The sequence below is a fragment of the Myotis davidii genome, unplaced genomic scaffold (genome assembly GCF_000327345.1).
Source record: "Myotis davidii unplaced genomic scaffold, ASM32734v1 scaffold223, whole genome shotgun sequence".
NCBI classification, from domain to species: domain Eukaryota; kingdom Metazoa; phylum Chordata; class Mammalia; order Chiroptera; family Vespertilionidae; genus Myotis; species Myotis davidii.
The window spans coordinates 1,333,041-1,350,033 of record NW_006294609.1 but is presented as its reverse complement, the minus strand read 5'-3'; the positions used below and the strand labels follow the sequence as shown (position 1 = coordinate 1,350,033).

The 16,993-nt window shown below is 56.4% G+C and overlaps 1 protein-coding gene across 1 annotated transcript; it reads left to right on the top strand.

Annotated features, from left to right (window-relative positions):
• The first annotated feature begins 5,086 nt into the window (after positions 1–5,086).
• Positions 5,087–12,408, top strand: HIC2 (hypermethylated in cancer 2). The gene is made up of 2 exons (XM_006768858.2): positions 5,087–5,197; positions 7,722–12,408. Exons 1-2 carry the CDS (start codon positions 5,172–5,174, stop codon positions 9,544–9,546), a joined length of 1,851 nt encoding a protein of 616 aa, XP_006768921.1. The 5' UTR covers positions 5,087–5,171; the 3' UTR covers positions 9,547–12,408.
• The last annotated feature ends 4,585 nt before the right edge of the window (positions 12,409–16,993 follow it).

The following is a 16,993-nucleotide window of genomic DNA, read 5'->3' as shown; positions in this document are numbered from 1 at the left end:
GTCCCTGCTTGTCCTCCATCCCCTTCCTGTGTCCTCTGCCTGCTACCCACACCCAGAACCTCCTGCCCACCACCCTGGCGCCCAGATGCCTGTGGTAACCAGGCTCAGCCTCTCTGTCTCACATTCCAGGCCCCCTGACTTTATTAATTACCCTCTGGGCTTGTTTCTGTGAGAAACTGTGTCTTCCTTTTTTGGAATTGTCTCCTTCCTCTTGACACCCATCAGAGGAGCATTTACTGCTTGCAGAGCATAGTCCGTTCTGGGCATTAGAAAGCTTACCACCCACCCCAGCTCTTCCCAGGCCTAAATGTGTGTGTGTGGGGTCCCTTGGTTAAAATGTGGGTTCTGGTTCTGAGATGTGGAGTGAGACCTGAGCATCTGCATTTTAGAGTTCCCACGTACAGCTGCTGGTCCTTGTACCTCACCCTATGACAACCAAGACTAGCAGGAAGTGGGACTGGGGGCACAGGAACCAGCATACCGGGCCTGTCTGCCTTCTTGCTGAAGTGGCTCCCGGATTTTCACTTGTTCCTGGACTGACAGGATGACCAATTTCCCCTGCTGTGCTGTCCTATTGGCAGACCCACCCTGCCGGCCTCCCACAGGCTCTCCGGCTCCCAGCCTCCTGCTTCTGTCACTGCCAGCCAGCCTCTTACCAACAGCTCAGGCCTCTGAGGAGGCAGTGCAGTGTGGGGGACAGAGTCTGGAGGAGAACATGGCTTTTTAATAATAATTATAACCTTAAATTATTATCCCCCTTTGAGCAGCGCTCACCTGCCTCTTCCCAGTAGAACTCATGGTCTTGGGCCCATTCAAAACTTTTGGCTAGATTGTATCAAGCCTGGGGCTCTCCTGGCAGGATCCTGCCCTTCACCTTTCCTGGTGCTAGCCAGCCAGTTGTGCCAGCACCAGGAAGGGAAATCCATCTGCGGATCCCCCAGGTCATCTTGGCCTCGTTTCTCCTTGTTGGCACCAAAGCCAGGAGTGGTGTGAGGGTTGTAGGCTTGTGGGAGGAGGAGAGGACCCAAGGCTCTCCGGAGAAGCAGGGATTCGAGGGTCATGGGGCCTGGGGTGGTGTGGTGGGGAGCCTCCTGCCAGATCTCCCCTCAGAGGTACCCACAAGCTTTCCCATCTCAGATGGGAGTGGCACAGATTGTGTCCAAGTCCCACATGGGCAGCTTGGGGTCTTCAGTGGGGCCATAAGATTTCAGGATAGACTCAGGGTGGTCAGCCTAGGGTGGATGCCACCTCCCTCATTGATCAAGGTGAGCCAGTGGATGGGTGTCAAGACTGGCCCGAGGGTTAGAGAAGAAAGCCAGCCCAGGGGCCCCCATCACCACGTCACTAATGCGCTGAGTAAAACCCAAGTGTTTATGTCATAGAAGCTGCGTTGGAGGGAGCGCTGGTCTCCTGGCATTTGTGGAGCTTATTGCTTTCCAGGACGATGGTCTGGGAGAAGAGCCAGGAGCTGCTGGCCGGCATCCAGATCTGGGCTGGATTACACGGCTGGGCTTGCCCAGAGCCGTGAGTCCCACCCATCACCAGCCCTGCCTGGAGGGACTGGCTAGAGAGGTCATGGAGGCCAGAGCTGTTCCCAGCGGAGCAGCCGGGGCAGCCTGCTCCCCACCCCCAAAGCAGGCTGAGTGATGGAATCTACCTGTGGCTTCTAGCCTGAAACTCCTCACTGCCCCAGGTGTGAGGGTTACCGGGCCATCCATGGGCCCTTACACTGAGTGGAAGGACACAGCCCACTATGAAAAGTGAGGCCCTGCTATGAAAGGCAGGCTGTGTGTGGGGGGTAAGGGTGGAGGTGACCAAGACTAGCCTCCGTGGCTGCACGTGGAGGGCAGGTCTGCTGTGAGCGGCACTCCTGCTCCTGCCTGGGAAGGGAATGCTGTATCTGTTTCTGCGGCAGGGAAAGCCTGACTGCTGCGCTGGAGTCACATTCAGTCCTCACTCGGCCCCTCACTTGCTCTTGTGAACTTGGCAAGTTGCTTAACCCCCAGAACCTTGTCTTCTCTGTCCCTGGAGGTAGAGGTAGCCCTTCAGAGCCTTCCCGGCAGGCGGGCTGCCCTCTCACAGGGCAGACGTGCAGTGTGAGGTGCAGCCTTTGCAGGAGTGAACGGGGAGGCTCCTGCCTGTTGGGACGGGAAAGGCTTCACGGAGGAACCTCGGTTGAGTAGAGAGGAGGCCATGAGATGGGATGAACGGAGTCCCAGGCTTGTAGGTGTGGTAGGTGGGGTGGGGGCTGGGCCTGGGGCTCTTCTGGATCTTGGGCTGCTGGTACCTTCTAGCAGTGTCTACTGCCTTCCAGCTGCCTCCCCGTAGACATGGAGGCAGAGGCAGTGCAGTTGGCATAGGGCAGCACCAGTAAATGCTGAGCTCCCGACACAGGCCTGTTCTGTGAAAGCCTGTTTTTTCTTCTCACCTCACCCGCCACAGGCTTCCTGATTTTGTTTCTACCATAGTTTAGTTCTGCCCATTCTAGAACTTGTCATAAATGTGTAGTTTGGTCCCCCAGGTACAACCTCATTTAGCAGTTGGCTGTGTGTGCCCCAAGGTGCTTCTTTCCACAGGATGGCATGGCCTTATGGGCCCTTCATACCGTTGTTGGAGGAGAGTAGGCAGGGAAGGAGCAGCAGATGTGTTGTGAGGAGCTCTGCCATCTCCCTCTGGCTCAACTAGAAGGGCCTAGCCTTCCCTCAGGTGTCAGTGCGTCTGGGCCCTGTGCCGGCTGTGAGTGAGTGAGTGTGCGTGTGTGTGTGCGTGTGTGTTTTACGGGGGAGGAGGGGGCGGGTGATGAGGAGGCAGAATGCCTCCCTGACTTTTCTGTGGTACGGGGGAAAGGAAATGAGAATTTAGCAGGGACCTGTCCCAGTTCATGGTGTAACTGCCCTGTTGAGTAGGTGGAGAGTGACCATTCTATAAACAAGGACCTGGGGAAGGTGATCCAGGTTTTCAGGCAGGTCTCTGCATTCCCGCACACCCTTTTTGTTCCAAGATGGCAGAGCTGGCCCCCAGGGACTTGTTTCCCTGCCAGGGTCAGCCACCTGGGGACACGTACCCACCCACCTGCAATGGTCCAGGTGTAGGCCATAGAGGAGAACCTGACTGTCCCACTTACCCCAGATTCTAGGTTTCCTGGAGCCAGTGATCTGGTCGGGTAGCTGGCCTGACCTGGGGCAGATAGGCACTGCATGGGCCTACTCCTGGGGGCTGCTGGGGGCCAGGCTGGGCATCAGCCCCTCGATCCAGTGGGCCATTGTGCTGCCAGCTTGCTGGTCCAGCCCCCAGTCTTGCTTCTACTAACCTGGCAACCTCCACTCCCCAGGCTGTGGCCTCTCTAGGATGGGTGCTTCCTGTCCCCACCCCCGTAGGTAAATGGGAGGGCAGAGGTCTCTGGCTGTCGTCACTTTGCTGGGAGGAGAAGAGCAGTGGTTCATAGGGGACCTGGCCCTGCAGCGGGGAGGACTGCCTCTTTGGTGATGTTGCTTTGTTTGTAGACAGTGGTGGCCCACACTTGGCCCAGCCTGGGTGGCAGGACAGCATCATGCAGCCAACTCTCCCGGGGCTCCACCTAGTGGAGGGTGCAGCGAGTTGGCTCTGCTCTTTTCTGCTGAGCGTCCCTGTGGTGAGGTCAGGCACCAGAGGAGTCATGCCTGACCCAGCCCGTCTGACCTAGCCCAGGAGACCTTGGTCAGTCATTCAGCTGTCCCCAGGCTAGTGAGGTGCCTGGCAGGACTGGGCAGCGGGGACCCACGGAGAGTCCCAAGTCCTGTGCTGCCACCCACTCCCTGAGCTGCCCAGTAGTTTGGCCTGGTCTCTGACAAGGGCACGTGACCTGGTTGCAGGGTCTGGCACATGCTGAGGTGGAAGCCACTGGGTAGGAGGGTCTGTCTGGGCAGGGTGGCACAGGGCTGTGTGGTGAGCATCAGGTTGGCTGTGGCTTCCTGTTCAGTGTTGCAGTGGTCTCTGCTCTCCTTGCCAAGGCAGGGCTCAGCTCTGTCCCACTGGTTGTCTCTGGCCTCAGGCTCTGTCCCACTGATCCAACTCTGGCCTCATGGGGGCTGGGTTGAGCCTGGACTCCACGAAGCAGCTGTACCTACAGAGCTGGTTCTGCTGCTCTCTGGGTCATCAGAGATCCCAGACCAACCACGCTGACCAGCTGAGGTCCCCCCTCCCCCCCCACCTCTGTGAGAAGGGAGTTGTGCTAGGGGCCAGAGAGACAGCTGGCAGGTTGGAGTTGAGGCCTCCCAGCCACCCCACCCCCGGGTCTGGTCACATTCCTGAGGGACATGCTGAACCTCCCTGGACCTGGGGGCGGGGGAAGGGCAGGCAGGGATGGGCTCCAAGCTGCTGCAGGCCTCCTCCCCCACCCTGGCTCCATTCCAAGGGAGCCCTGGTCTGCCCACGGGAGTGGTGTACAAGGAGCCAGAACCTCAGGACCCCCTCTTGTGGGACCTGAAAAGGTGGGGCAGAGCAGCTCACATGCATCTGGTAGCTGCTGCCAGTGGCTTTGGCAGGGTGGTATGAAAGGCCAAGCTTTCGGAAACTCCTATAAGGGGAGGCCATGTGGTCAGGCTGGGCTGGGCAGGAGGGGCTGGGCCCTCTGGGCAGGGAGGGGGCAAGAGCAGATTTGGAAGGGAAGGAGGCAGGAGAGCCAGAAGTGGTTGAGACTGGTTCTTATAAATAGCCCATTGTACCAATGCCTCCAATTTTGACCTTTTGTCATGTAAATATGGCTGGCCTGGGAAGGGCCTTGCCCAGGCCTCCTGTCAAAATGCCTGCCATGAATTTGAGCATGCTCCCAGCTCCCGAGGCTGAGGTGGCCCTTGGGGTACCCTAAAGCTCCTGGGTGGGAAGCGGTCAGTGCCTTTGAGCTCCCTAGACCTGCCATCTTAACCTACCACTGGGCCTGTCGGCAGGGCACTATGGCCACTGTCTCCTTCCCAGTTTATTGCCCCTATCATCCCAGCCAGAGAAACCCCCTGACCATCTTGGGAACAAGGGCTCAAGGACTTCACTGTCTCTCCCCCCGCCCCTCCCCTGATGGCTGTCTGGGTGACCATGTCCATTCCATCTTCCATCTTCTCTCCAGGTGACCGGGCATTGATGCACCCCCAAGGGAGGCCACGCGCTCAAGGAGGCCACCCCTGCTCGCTGCTGCTCACATGGTTTCTGGGCCCCTGGCACTCCGGTAGGCTGGGGACAGGGAGCTGGCAGGGTGGTGGAGTGGGAGGGAGACTGGGGAGGGAGGGCATCGTCCACCTGCTCCTGCTGGGGGATTTCTGGGAGGCCCACACAGCCCTGCAGCTCTCAGCCTGCGTCCTTTGTGTGCAGGCAGCACTGGGCAGCTCAGAGGGGAGGCTGGACCTGTTGTCCTTGGTTTGGGGAGGAGGGGCTCATTGTGGACTCACAGGCTCTTGGAGGATGGGACCGCCTGCCCTCACTAGTCCCTTTGACAGGCTTGGAGCACAGGCATTTGGGTGCTGGTGGAGCTGACATTGTACTTCCCTGGGTCCAGGTATTCCGGCCAATGTGGAGGCCATGCCTTGGGCAATTTGTCCCTGCCTGGCTGGCTGTGGGGCAGGAAGTAGGGGAAGGTTGGTTCCCATAGGACCTGGCTCCAGCCTCTGACTGAGCAGCCTTGCAGGGCCAGGTTGGTCTATTGTCTAGCACAGTGGTTCTCAACCTTCCTAATGCCCCGACCCTTTAATACAGTTCCTCATGTTGTGGTGACCCCCAACCATAAAATGTTTTTCGTTGCTACTTCATAACTGTAATTTTGCTACTGTTATGAATTGTAATGTAAATATCTGATATGCAGGATGTATTTTCATTGTTACAAATTGAACATAATTAAAGCATAGTGATTAATCACAAAAACAATATGTAATTATATATGCGTTTTCCGATGGTCGCGACCCACAGGTTGAGAACTGCTGGTCTAGCAGGTGTTTGCTGCCTCCTGCTCTCAGGCCTTGGGTGCAGCCTGGCATCCACGTGTTCACAGAAAGCTCTGATGCTTTTTTGGGGGGTTTGAGTGGTTGCTAGGTTTTTTTATTTTTATTTTTAATTAATCTTTGCAAACAAGGGCACGTGTGGGGGGGAGTGGTGGTGGTGGTGGTGGTATTTGTATTTGTGTCACAGGGACAGGGTGGGCGTGATCCCTCTAGGCTTTGTCCTGAGGGAGGCAGAGCTGAGTGCCTTGGTATGAGCAGGAAGTCCCAGGTGAGGTGAGGCTCAGAGATTGAGCCCTGGGCGGAAGGGTTGAGGGTACCTTTGACAACTGTGTGGCAGAGTTGCCTGTGGAAGGCTTTATGTTCCCTGAGCGGCTGGAGGGCGCAGGGAGCCACGACCTTGTGCTGTGGGCCCTGCCACTCTGGGGTGGGCATATGGTGATCACACTGTCACACAACCAGCCTGCTGGGTTCCTGATGAGGCCAGAGGCTTCTGCTGTTTGGTACTTAATGACATCAGTTAGTGACTGTGCCAGTCTATCAAGGCCAGCTGCCTGTCTCTCCCATGCCCAGACAGTGCTGCCCTGCCCAGAAAGGATCCAGGGTAGGGCCCATGGGGTGCAGTGGTGTGGCCAAGCCACATTTTCTACTCAGCACCCAGAGACCCAGACCAGAAAGTGCTCTATGGCCTCCAAGGGGCAGGTGAGGGACTGCCTGTGGGCTGCAGTGTCTGGGAGGTGGTGACATACCTTGGCAAGTTTGAAAGCTTGGGAGGCCTGTAGGATTTGTAAGAGGCACCCAGCGTAAAGCAGAAGTCGCAGACTGGAGGCTGCACCTTTGGTTTGGCTCACAGAGCATTTAAGAAAAAGAACCTTCGTTTAATATTGGGAGATTTCGCCGCTGGGGCATGGCTCAGAGCTCCTGCTCCCTTCAGTCCCTGCCACTTCCCAGCTCCTCAAAACCCTCTGCTGGTCATTTTTAGGTCCCTATGGGCCTGTGGCTGGCTTCCTTTAGTGTGCAGATGGTCCATGGGCTGTGAAGTGAAGTTCAATCCAGTTTCTCTACTTGGCATGGAGTGACTTTCATTGTCCTGCTTTCGTTTTCTCATCAGTGCAAAGGGGGCCGGTTGCCCCTTTTCTGGCAGTCTGAGTGCTAGGCGGCTAGTGTGAGTCCCCTTCCTGTGTACTGTGCCTAAGGTGGCCAAAGCTTGGGAGGCCTGTAGGATTTGTAAGAGGCACCCAGCGTAAAGCAGAAGTCGCAGACTGGAGGCTGCACCTTTGGTTTGGCTCACAGAGCATTTAAGAAAAAGAACCTTCGTTTAATATTGGGAGATTTCGCCGCTGGGGCATGGCTCAGAGCTCCTGCTCCCTTCAGTACCTGACACTTCCCAGCTCCTCAAAACACTCTGCTGGTCATTTTTAGGTCCCTATGGGCCTGTGGCTGGCTTCCTTTAGTGTGCAGATGGTCCATGGGCTGTGAAGTGAAGTTCAATCCCAGTTTCTCTACTTGGCATGGAGTGACTTTCATTGTCCTGCTTTCGTTTTCTCATCAGTGCAAAGGGGGCCGGTTGCCCCTTTTCTGGCAGTCTGAGTGCTAGGCGGCTAGTGTGAGTCCCCTTCCTGTGTACTGTGCCTGAGAAGGTGGCCAGTGGCCAGGTCAGCTTAGAGGCCTCTCTGAGTGCCACTGTGGCCCACCCAGGCCTGGAGCCCTTGCACTAGGGTCCTGGTCAGCTAACTCTCACAAGCCTGTTCTTGCTTGCAGGTGGTACGCGTGGGCAGGGCGTGGGGACATGGGGCCTGACATGGAGCTGCCCAGCCATTCGAAGCAGCTCCTGCTGCAGCTGAACCAGCAGAGGACAAAGGGCTTCCTGTGTGATGTCATCATCATGGTGGAGAACTCCATCTTCCGGGCCCACAAGAATGTCCTAGCCGCCAGCAGTATTTACTTCAAGTCCCTGGTCCTGCACGACAACCTCATCAACCTGGACACGGACATGGTCAGCTCCACAGTGTTCCAGCAGATCCTGGACTTTATCTATACGGGGAAGCTGCTGCCCAGCGACCAGCCAGCTGAGCCCAACTTCAGCACTCTCCTCACTGCCGCCAGCTACCTCCAGCTGCCCGAGTTGGCAGCCCTCTGCCGTCGAAAGCTCAAGCGAGCCGGCAAGCCTTTCGGTTCTGGACGGGTGGGGGCTGCTGGCATGGGGCGGCCCCCCCGCAGCCAGCGGCTATCCACAGCTTCTGTCATCCAGGCTCGGTATCCAGGGCTCATGGATGGGCGCAAGGGGGCCCACACCCCCCAGGAGCTCCCCCAGGCCAAAGGCTCGGATGATGAGCTCTTCCTCGGCAGCTCCAATCAGGAGAGTGCACACAGCCTGGGCCGGGCCATCTGTCCAGCCAGTGGGGAGGCCGGCCTGGGCAGTTGTAGCACCAATGGGAGCAGTGGGGGCTGCGAGCAGGAGCTGGGCCTGGACTTGTCCAAGAAGAGCCCTCCTTTGCCCCCCGCCACTCCTGGTCCCCCCCTCACCCCAGATGATCCCGCCCAGCTAAGTGACAGTCAGCATGGCTCACCGCTCTCGGCCTCAGCTCCTCCTGTTGCCAACAGTGCCTCTTATGCCGACCTGGGGGGCACCCCCAGTGAGCCCATGGATCTGGAGGGGCCTGAGGACAACCACCTGAGCCTGCTGGAGGGGCCTGGCGGGCAGCCCCGGAAGAGCCTCCGGCACTCGGCCCGCAAGAAGGAGTGGAGCAAAAAGGAGCCCATGGCAGGTTCCCCCTTTGAGCGGAGGGAAGTGGGGCCCAAGGGCTCCTGCCCAGGGGAAGAGAGTGAAGGGCTTGGGGACAGGGTTCCCAACGGCATCCTGGCCAGCGGTGTAGCAGGGGGCGGCCCCAGCGGGCCCTACAGGGAGCCCCCATACCCCTGCAAGGAGGAGGAAGAGAACGGCAAGGACGGGAGTGAGGACAGCGGGCAGAGTGAGAGTGAGGGGGGCAGTGGCCACGCCAGCGCCCACTATATGTACCGGCAGGAAGGCTACGAGACAGTGTCCTATGGGGACAACCTGTACGTGTGCATCCCCTGCGCCAAAGGCTTCCCCAGCTCCGAGCAGCTCAACGCCCACGTGGAGACGCACACGGAGGAGGAGCTGTTCATCAAGGAGGAGGGCGCCTACGAGACAGGCAGCGGGGGTGCGGAGGAGGAGGCGGAGGACCTGTCCACGCCCAGTGCCGCCTACGCAGCCGAGCCCCGGCCCTTCAAGTGCTCCGTCTGTGAGAAGACCTACAAGGACCCGGCCACCCTGCGACAGCACGAGAAGACACACTGGCTGACGCGGCCCTTCCCCTGCAACATCTGCGGCAAGATGTTCACGCAGCGCGGCACCATGACGCGCCACATGCGCAGCCACCTGGGCCTGAAGCCCTTCGCCTGCGATGAGTGTGGCATGCGCTTCACCCGCCAGTACCGCCTGACGGAGCACATGCGCGTGCACTCGGGGGAGAAGCCCTACGAGTGCCAGCTCTGTGGGGGCAAGTTCACCCAGCAGCGCAACCTCATCAGCCACCTGCGCATGCACACTTCCCCCTCCTAGAAGCCAAAGACCTTCTCCAGCCTGGGGCGCGCTCTGCAGACTCGCCTTCTGCAGACTCGCCCCGGGAACAATGGAAGAAAGAAGTAAGGAGGCCCAGGGGGCAGGCCCGGACCCCAAATCTAGCGGGGGTGGCTCCTGGTGACACCTCCGGCCTGCCCCGCTACCCAGAGCTTTAATCCACAGTCTGTACCAAGGGAAGAGAGCAGAAGGCCGGGTCCTGAACCCCAAAGGTATTGTGGGTGTGCAGTCTACCTCCAGATCCCGCCCAGGCCCCTGCCCCCTCTCCCAGGGCTCCCATAGGGCCTGTGGGAGTGGGTCACGGGGTGCGGACCCGGCCTTTTTCTCACAGGTCAGGTCTGAGCAGGGGAGTGGGGACCTCCCTCTGTGCTGGGAGGATCAGGGCTGCCTGTGGCCAGGGGCATGTCCCTGTACGCAGGAGTGCTAGTCTGTGTGCGGCCACGTTGGCTGTAAGGGGAGCAGTGCTGGATGGGAGGCGATGGAGGCCCCCCCCTCGAGCCAGGGGGGCCCTCACCACCTACCTCTCCACAGCTAAAGAGCCCTCCGGGCTGGTGTTGCTGTTATTCCTACTGATCTGTTCCTTTTTTCTTTGTGAGTTTTGTTTTTTAAACCAAAACCAACAAGAGTTTATTTTCCTCCTGGCCCCTCGGGGCTGAGCCTGGGTCTGCAGACTGAATGTATGGGGCACTCGCCCCTCCCGCCTGGCTGCAGGCTTGGGGCGCCCACCCCTCCAGGCCCCAGAAGCCCTTCTTGGCCAAAGGCTTCCCTGGGCCCAGCCCACCTCGGCTGCCTCAGGAGAGAGAGTGCTTTTCCTATAGTTTCTGAGGAATCTTCTTTGTTTAGAGGTACTTGTTTTTTATTAAGAGAAAAACCAGTGTAACGTTTATGTGAATGTTTGAACTGGAAGGTCTGGGGTTCGAGGGGGGAGGGGGGAGGCTGGACTGGGTGCCAGGGCCGTCGGTACTCTCGTTTTCCTTTTCTTTGTGTGTGTGGTATGCGCAGTGCGTGTGGACAGATGTTGCGCTTTCCTTCTTCCTTACCTGTCAGGGTGGAGAGACTTCTGACCTTTTGCTACCTCTTGAAATTCACGAAGAACAGTAAGTTGGTGACTGGCAGCTGAGGCAGTGACACTTTTGCTTTCCTCTCTTTAGTGCACAAAGACGTTCAAGTGCACAGCCCTGGGCCCACCATGCATCACACTCGGTGAGGCTCCTGCAGCTTTGGAGTCTCTGCTTGTGCGTGGGTGTTCTCCTGGGCACGGGGCTAGTCCTGGCCACCCTGAGGGTGTTCTCCTGGGCACGGGCTAGTCCTGGCCACCCTGAGGGTGTTCTGAGTGTCTGCTGAGCCAGGGGGCCCGCACAGCTCCAGTCTGGGCCAGGTGAGGGTGTGAGGGCTCCAGCCCCAGGGGAGCCAGGTATTGGGCAACCGGGAGATGGGTGCCAGCTCTTTTCAGCTCCTTGCCAGGACGAGGATGAGCGGAAGTGAGCCCCCTATCCTGTTCCCTGGGCCTGCAAGAGCTGGAGCTTGAGCTTGGGAAAGGAGCAGCCCCGCCTAGCCAGTGCTAGCCAGTGTGGAGGCATGGGAAGGGCTGGCCAAAGTGATGTGTCCCCTCTGGGGGATAGGAAGGGGACTGGCCCTACTTGGGCGAGTCCTGGCCCACTGCCACTCTGTCTCGGGGCTGGCTGCCACCCATTGGCTCAGCCCTGTCTGGGTTTCACCCCTCGCCCCTCACTTGGGGTTTTCTCCACCAGCCTCAGGCAGCTCCATGGGCCCAGCGCTCACAAGGCCAGACCAAGGTGCCGAAGTTGGCTCCTCTGTCCTCGGCCGACAGGAGCCACAGGGCTGAGCCGGTGGCTTTATCTTCTTCATTTTGCTTCGTGCTTTTGCTTTTTTTTTTCCTTCTTTTTTTTTCTTTCTATTCTAAGTTCAGACCAAAAAATTCCAGAGTCATCCCTACCCCGAACCCTTCCAGAGACCCTCCAGCTGAAAACAGCCTGAGTTCAGGGACCCGAGTGGTGAGTGGTGTGTTTTGGGACTGAGGGCTCCTGGGTGAGGGCTCCTGAGTGAGCCCTCAGGCAGTGCCCGCAGCCCTGAGCCAGCTCCTCCTCCTTTAGCTGGGACACGGAGGACTGTGCCCAGGGTCTCTTGTTCCAGCAGGTCAGTGAGGGGCAGGGCCTGCCGCAGGCCCCTTTGCTCTCCCGACCCCACCCACTCCGTCAGCACTTAAGCCACACGACACAAAGTCTGTACTGCATGGGAGGCGCACACATGCCTGGTCTGTGTGTGGCCCCCGCCGTGGGCAGCGGGAGCGTGAGGTGACGCGTGAAAGTGGGCGATTCATTTGCAGAGCTTCAGGGACTGGGCGCAGAGGCCCTCACTCAACGACGCTTGTGCGACATAGTATTGTACCCACCAGAGTATTGTATCGAGCCTTGTCTGTGTTTTAACAAGAAAGCAAAACACTAGTTTCCTAGGTAAGGTTTTAAGGGTTTGTGGGTCAGGGTGGGATTGACACACCTTGGTTTTGTTTTCTTTTTCCTTTGGTTTCATGTGGCGTGTGTGTGAGTGTGCGTGGAAATGTGTTAAGAGCCTCACAAGGAAATTAGGCCATTGGAGGCCCAGGGCGGCTTACAGTTCTCTGCTTTAGTCACTTAATTCCTGAATGTTTTGGTGAAACAGGAAACAGAAAATAGCAGTTGTCATGTAGGAAAGAGAGGATAAACAACAACAAAAAGAAAAAAGCAAAAAAAAAAAAAAAAAAAAAAAAGCTCATACCCAAATTCACAAAACCTATTTTTTAAACCAAAGCACATTTTGAATGAGTATGGAACCTCAACAGGCTCAGAAAAAAAGATGCTAATATATTTATCTCATTGTTTACATAAACTTGTACAGTTTCAGACCTCAGCAGCTGGAAGGCCAGTCCCAGTGAGTCCTAACCTTCTGGAGGCCCCTCCAAGTCGGCCCTGGTAGAGCTCCGGCAGAGGGCACCCGCGGGGCTGGGCAGGCGTGGCACCCCGGGTTCACCTGAGCCTTCTTTCCCAGCCCCGCCGCTCCAAGCCCAGCTGGCACCAAAGAGCTTGGGCCAGTGCTGACTGGCCCCCAGGCCTTCTGGCCATCCTGGCCAGCTGGCACAGCGGGGTGCTGGCGGCTCTGACCGCAAGACCCAGGCTGGGCTTAGACCTGGGGATGGCGGTGAGCCCCACCTCTGCTCTGCCCAAGATCCTGGGGTGGGTTGATGTGAGGGTCCCTCTCAAGCCAAAAAGCCAGGACCTTTGCACATCCATTGATTCTGGCTGGTCCCGGTCTCTGGGGACCCACCCCCCCACCACCAGTAGTAGGAGGGGCTTACTGGGCTGGTCCTTACCAACACAGACGGTGCAAACACTCTGAACAGTGTTGTTTTTGTATCAATATGTTTGTGCAGTAATGAATGTATTTATTTCTCAGACTTGGGGCGAGCGAGGGGCAGCCCGGGCTCTGCCACCGCACGCTCCTGCCAGACCGAGCCACTGCAGGGGCTCGTCCAGGGTTGCAAAAAAGAAAAGACGAACCTTTAAGCAAATAATCTCAGAGACTTGCAGCATAGCCATACACCTCAGCCTGTGAATGAACAATCCGGACCCAGACTGACTCTCAGAACCTCACGCAGCCATGCGTGTGTTTCCCGTTAGTCACCACTCGGTGCCGGGCTGTCCTCTGCCCCCACCCTGTCAGTATTCACTGGACTTGACCGAGTGCAGGAGTGCGATCTGGGCTGGCTGGCTGGGCAGGCAGACCCCAGCCGCCATCCCTGCAACTGTCCTGAGTTGGGGTGAGGGCTGGGCAGCCAGAAGGGCAGGGCTCAGGGAAGAGGTCACTGCATCCGTCCTGTCCCCCGACTTGGGGGACAAAAGCAGAGGCGCCAGGCCTTAGGAGAACAAACAAGGGATCTCAGCTCTGTCCCCTGAGGGACCAAGGCCCTTGGTCTTCCCCAGAGCCACGTTGGGGCAGACGCTATTGAACCTGTGAATCTGATGCCAGGAGTGAGGGGATGGAGAGGGATCTAACCAGAGCCTCAGTCTGACATTCCAAATGAGGGGGTGGTTGTGCACTGTGGGAATTGAGGCTGCCCAGTACCCCCCAGCTTCAGTCACCCCACTTTTTCTACCAGGAACTCCTCCCCCTACCTCACCTATTTGCTATTTATTGCTGTAATTTATTGACCTCAAAAATGCTGCATAACAGACCTCACTTGGGACAGGGAGGATCTCCAGGCCCCCCCCTCCACTTGGCGGGGCCCTGTGGGGCCAGGTGCTGAGGGGAGCCTCTCTGTACCCTACCCATCACTTGTTTTCCCCCTCCCCCCTTGGGGGACCCCAGGTTGGGCACTGGCCCGTTCATAAATACCTCGAGGGGGAGGGAGGGATGGGGTTATAGCTGTTTTGTTTAATTGGAACTGGAAGAGGGATCATGTCCTTACTTTATGTCCTTCCCAGAAAGGGGGAGGGACACTGTGATCGCACTCCTGTACTGGCCACCGCCGCTGTCAGTCATCACGTTGAGTTCACTTCCCTCGAGAGTTTGGATAAATTCAGGTCAGAGCTGCAAGTATGCAGCCCTCAAATGTCATAGAAAAGCAACTCACCTACGACTGATCTCTCCATTCAGAAGTGTGCAGTCTTAATGTACAGTGATGAGAAACTGTTATTTTATGATCTTTTCATTAAAAGCTTGATTGAAAACTATCGTGGGGCCTCTGTGTTCTGTGGCTGTTCTTTCTCACTAAGTGACAAACTGCTTTCCTTTTTGACCAGCACTCTGGGGTTGGCGTCCTCTTGGGCAGTGTTGGCCTCAGTTGGCCGAGGCAAGTTAGGAGGCAGCGGATATGTAGGTAGGCGTGTGGACCTGGCAGCCTGGCTGGGGAAATGGCTCATACCCGGGACCACCTGTTGGAGCAGCGATGTCTGGGGCTTTGGGGTCAAAGGAGGGTGGGGAGTCCATCAGACTCCCTGGGGGGACTGCTCTCCCAGTTGCCAGGGCGAGAATCACCGGATGAGTGAAGATGAAGGCAGAGGAGTAGGGCTGGAGCTAGAGGGTCAGTCAGGAGCTTAGACCCCTCACTATGGACTGTAGGCAACCCAGTGGCCCCAGGGCCGCAGCAGGTGAGCCCGGGCCTCCAGGCCTCCAGCAGAGCATGGGGGTGGCTGCTCTAAGTCACGTAAGTGCCATTCATTTGTTTAAAAATGTTTTATCAAAGCAACACCTGAGCATAGTTTAAATCATCAAATGGTTCTTGCAGGCCGACGCTCTATCCACTGAGCCAAACCGGTTAGGGCAAATGGTTCTTTTTTTTAAGTAAAAAGGTTTTTATTTCAGAGAGAGGAAGGGAGAAGGGGAGATAAAAACATCAATGGTGAGGTCAAGAAATGTTTCCCACAGCCCTTCTATGGGGACTTTTTCTAAATTGTACAGCAGAAGTAGAGGAAGCTTTTGAATGGCTCCCTGAACCTGGTAAAAGCCAGGGCACATTATTAAAAGGTCTCAGTGCTGCCCAATGTTACTGTGGGTGGTCCCTGCCTCTGTGGGGCTGTTAGGTAACATGTACACCGTCACTGACTGTCTTTCCAGAATCTGAATGAATGTGTGGACACCTGTGAGACCTATGCTTGAGTGGCTGGGCACCGGGTCCATGCTCTCCAGCCAACTGGCATAGGACAGCCTTGGGCTTGGAGGAGGAAGGAGCCAGCTGGGAGAGGGCTGGCTCCCCACCCCACCCCAGGGACCTGCAGGTACTGTGCACCTGAGGGGGAGGCTGCTGAAGGGCGAGGCCACTGACGGGCTTACTGGGGGACAAGTCCCTCAGGCTGAGATGGCGTGTACAGTCTCCCTGGGGACGTGGTGCCTCAGATGGGCAGGTACGGAGAGGGAGGGTTACCTGGCTAAGTGGCACCAGCGGGTGGCGCCGAGAGAACCTAGAATTGACCGTTTGCCTGAGGGGCAGAGACCACAGGAAGCAATGCTGCAATATAGGTTTCTGCCCTCCTCCCCAGGGAGCAGAGGAGAGATCCCAGTGCAGGGAAGGGAGGAATCTTTGGTGTCAGGGGCCACCTCCACTTCTCCCCAAAGCGAACCTGGCTTCCGGAGAGTCCTCGTGGCATCTCCTGGCAGGGGGAGCTGAGAGCAGAACGGGCAGCCCGGTCTGCTGGGCGAGTAGGGGCCGTGTCAGGAGGCTGTCATTATGGGTAGCTTCCACCTTTCTCAACATATTGCAGTGCTTTTCCCAGTTACAGATATTTACTTTCCTTATAATAAAAGCAACAAATGACCCTAAAAAGCAACACGGGTACACAAAAAAGAGAAAATAAGAAAACTCATCATTGGATCTTCAGAAGTGACTGTTCTGTCACTGGATTTTAATAGAAAAAACGGACTCGCCCTAGCTGGTTTTGTTCAGTGGATAAGAGTGTCGGCCTGTGGACTAAAGGGGCCCGGGTTTGATTCTGATCAAGGGCACGTACCTTGGTTGCAGGCTGCTCCCCTGCCTGGGCCCTGATTGGGGAGAAACACAATTGATGTGTTTCTCTCAAATCGATGTTTCTGTCTTTTCCCCTCTAACACTCTCCCTAAAAATCAATGGAAAAATACCCTCGGGTGAGGATTAACAACAACAAACAGGGACTCTAATGGAACAAGAGCTATGGCAGAAATTGGTCAAGTAGGACCACAAAGACCAAGGTCAGGGAAGGTGATGCCTGAGCAGTGATTCAAGGGAAGGCTGTTCCATGTGTACAGATCAGTGTATGAAAAGTACCGAGACATAAAATTAGGCGGATTGCTTAGGGGATTAAAATGGAGTTCACTTTGGTTGTAGGGGGAAATGGCAAGAGGCTAGGAGGTGGGCAGAGCCAAACATTGGGGGACTTTGTATGCCGAGCAGAACAAGTTGAGATTTTTATATTATTCTGTAAGTGCATGTTTTTTTGTTGCTTAAAGCCACATAACCCTTTTTATCAAAGAATTCCTTACATGGAAGCACCTTCATTATTGGATATGTCATAGTTAAAAATCTTTTTCTATTGTACAAAAGTTTCAAACACAGATTTTATAATTGTTCTTTTTCTTACTCAACAGACATTTGTTGAGCTCCTAGCGTCATATAGATGCTCTCACAAGACTGTGCAATAAACATGAAATTACTGCATAAAGACTAGGGCGGAGCGGGTCGCCTGCATGGACTGACTAACTCCACAGCTGCCGTTGGAGTGGAGAGCTGGGTGGATGTGCCAAGAAGCAGGGGACCCACAACTGTGGATCTAGGTGCTGGCTTTCCTGGGGTTCACGTCTAAAAATCTGTTTTTCTATATGTTTGAACATTTTCATAAGTTCATAAATTAGTTAAATTCTTAACATTCATGAATGTTGGGGAAAATGCTATCTACATGTACTA

Excerpts from the sequence above, each read along its gene's own strand:
- HIC2 (XM_006768858.2), top strand. The coding sequence starts at position 5,172 with ATGGTTTCTGGGCCCCTGGCACTCCG. Across the intron at positions 5,198-7,721 it reads TCTGGGCCCCTGGCACTCCG|GTGGTACGCGTGGGCAGGGC; the intron begins GTAGGCTGGGGA and ends TCTTGCTTGCAG.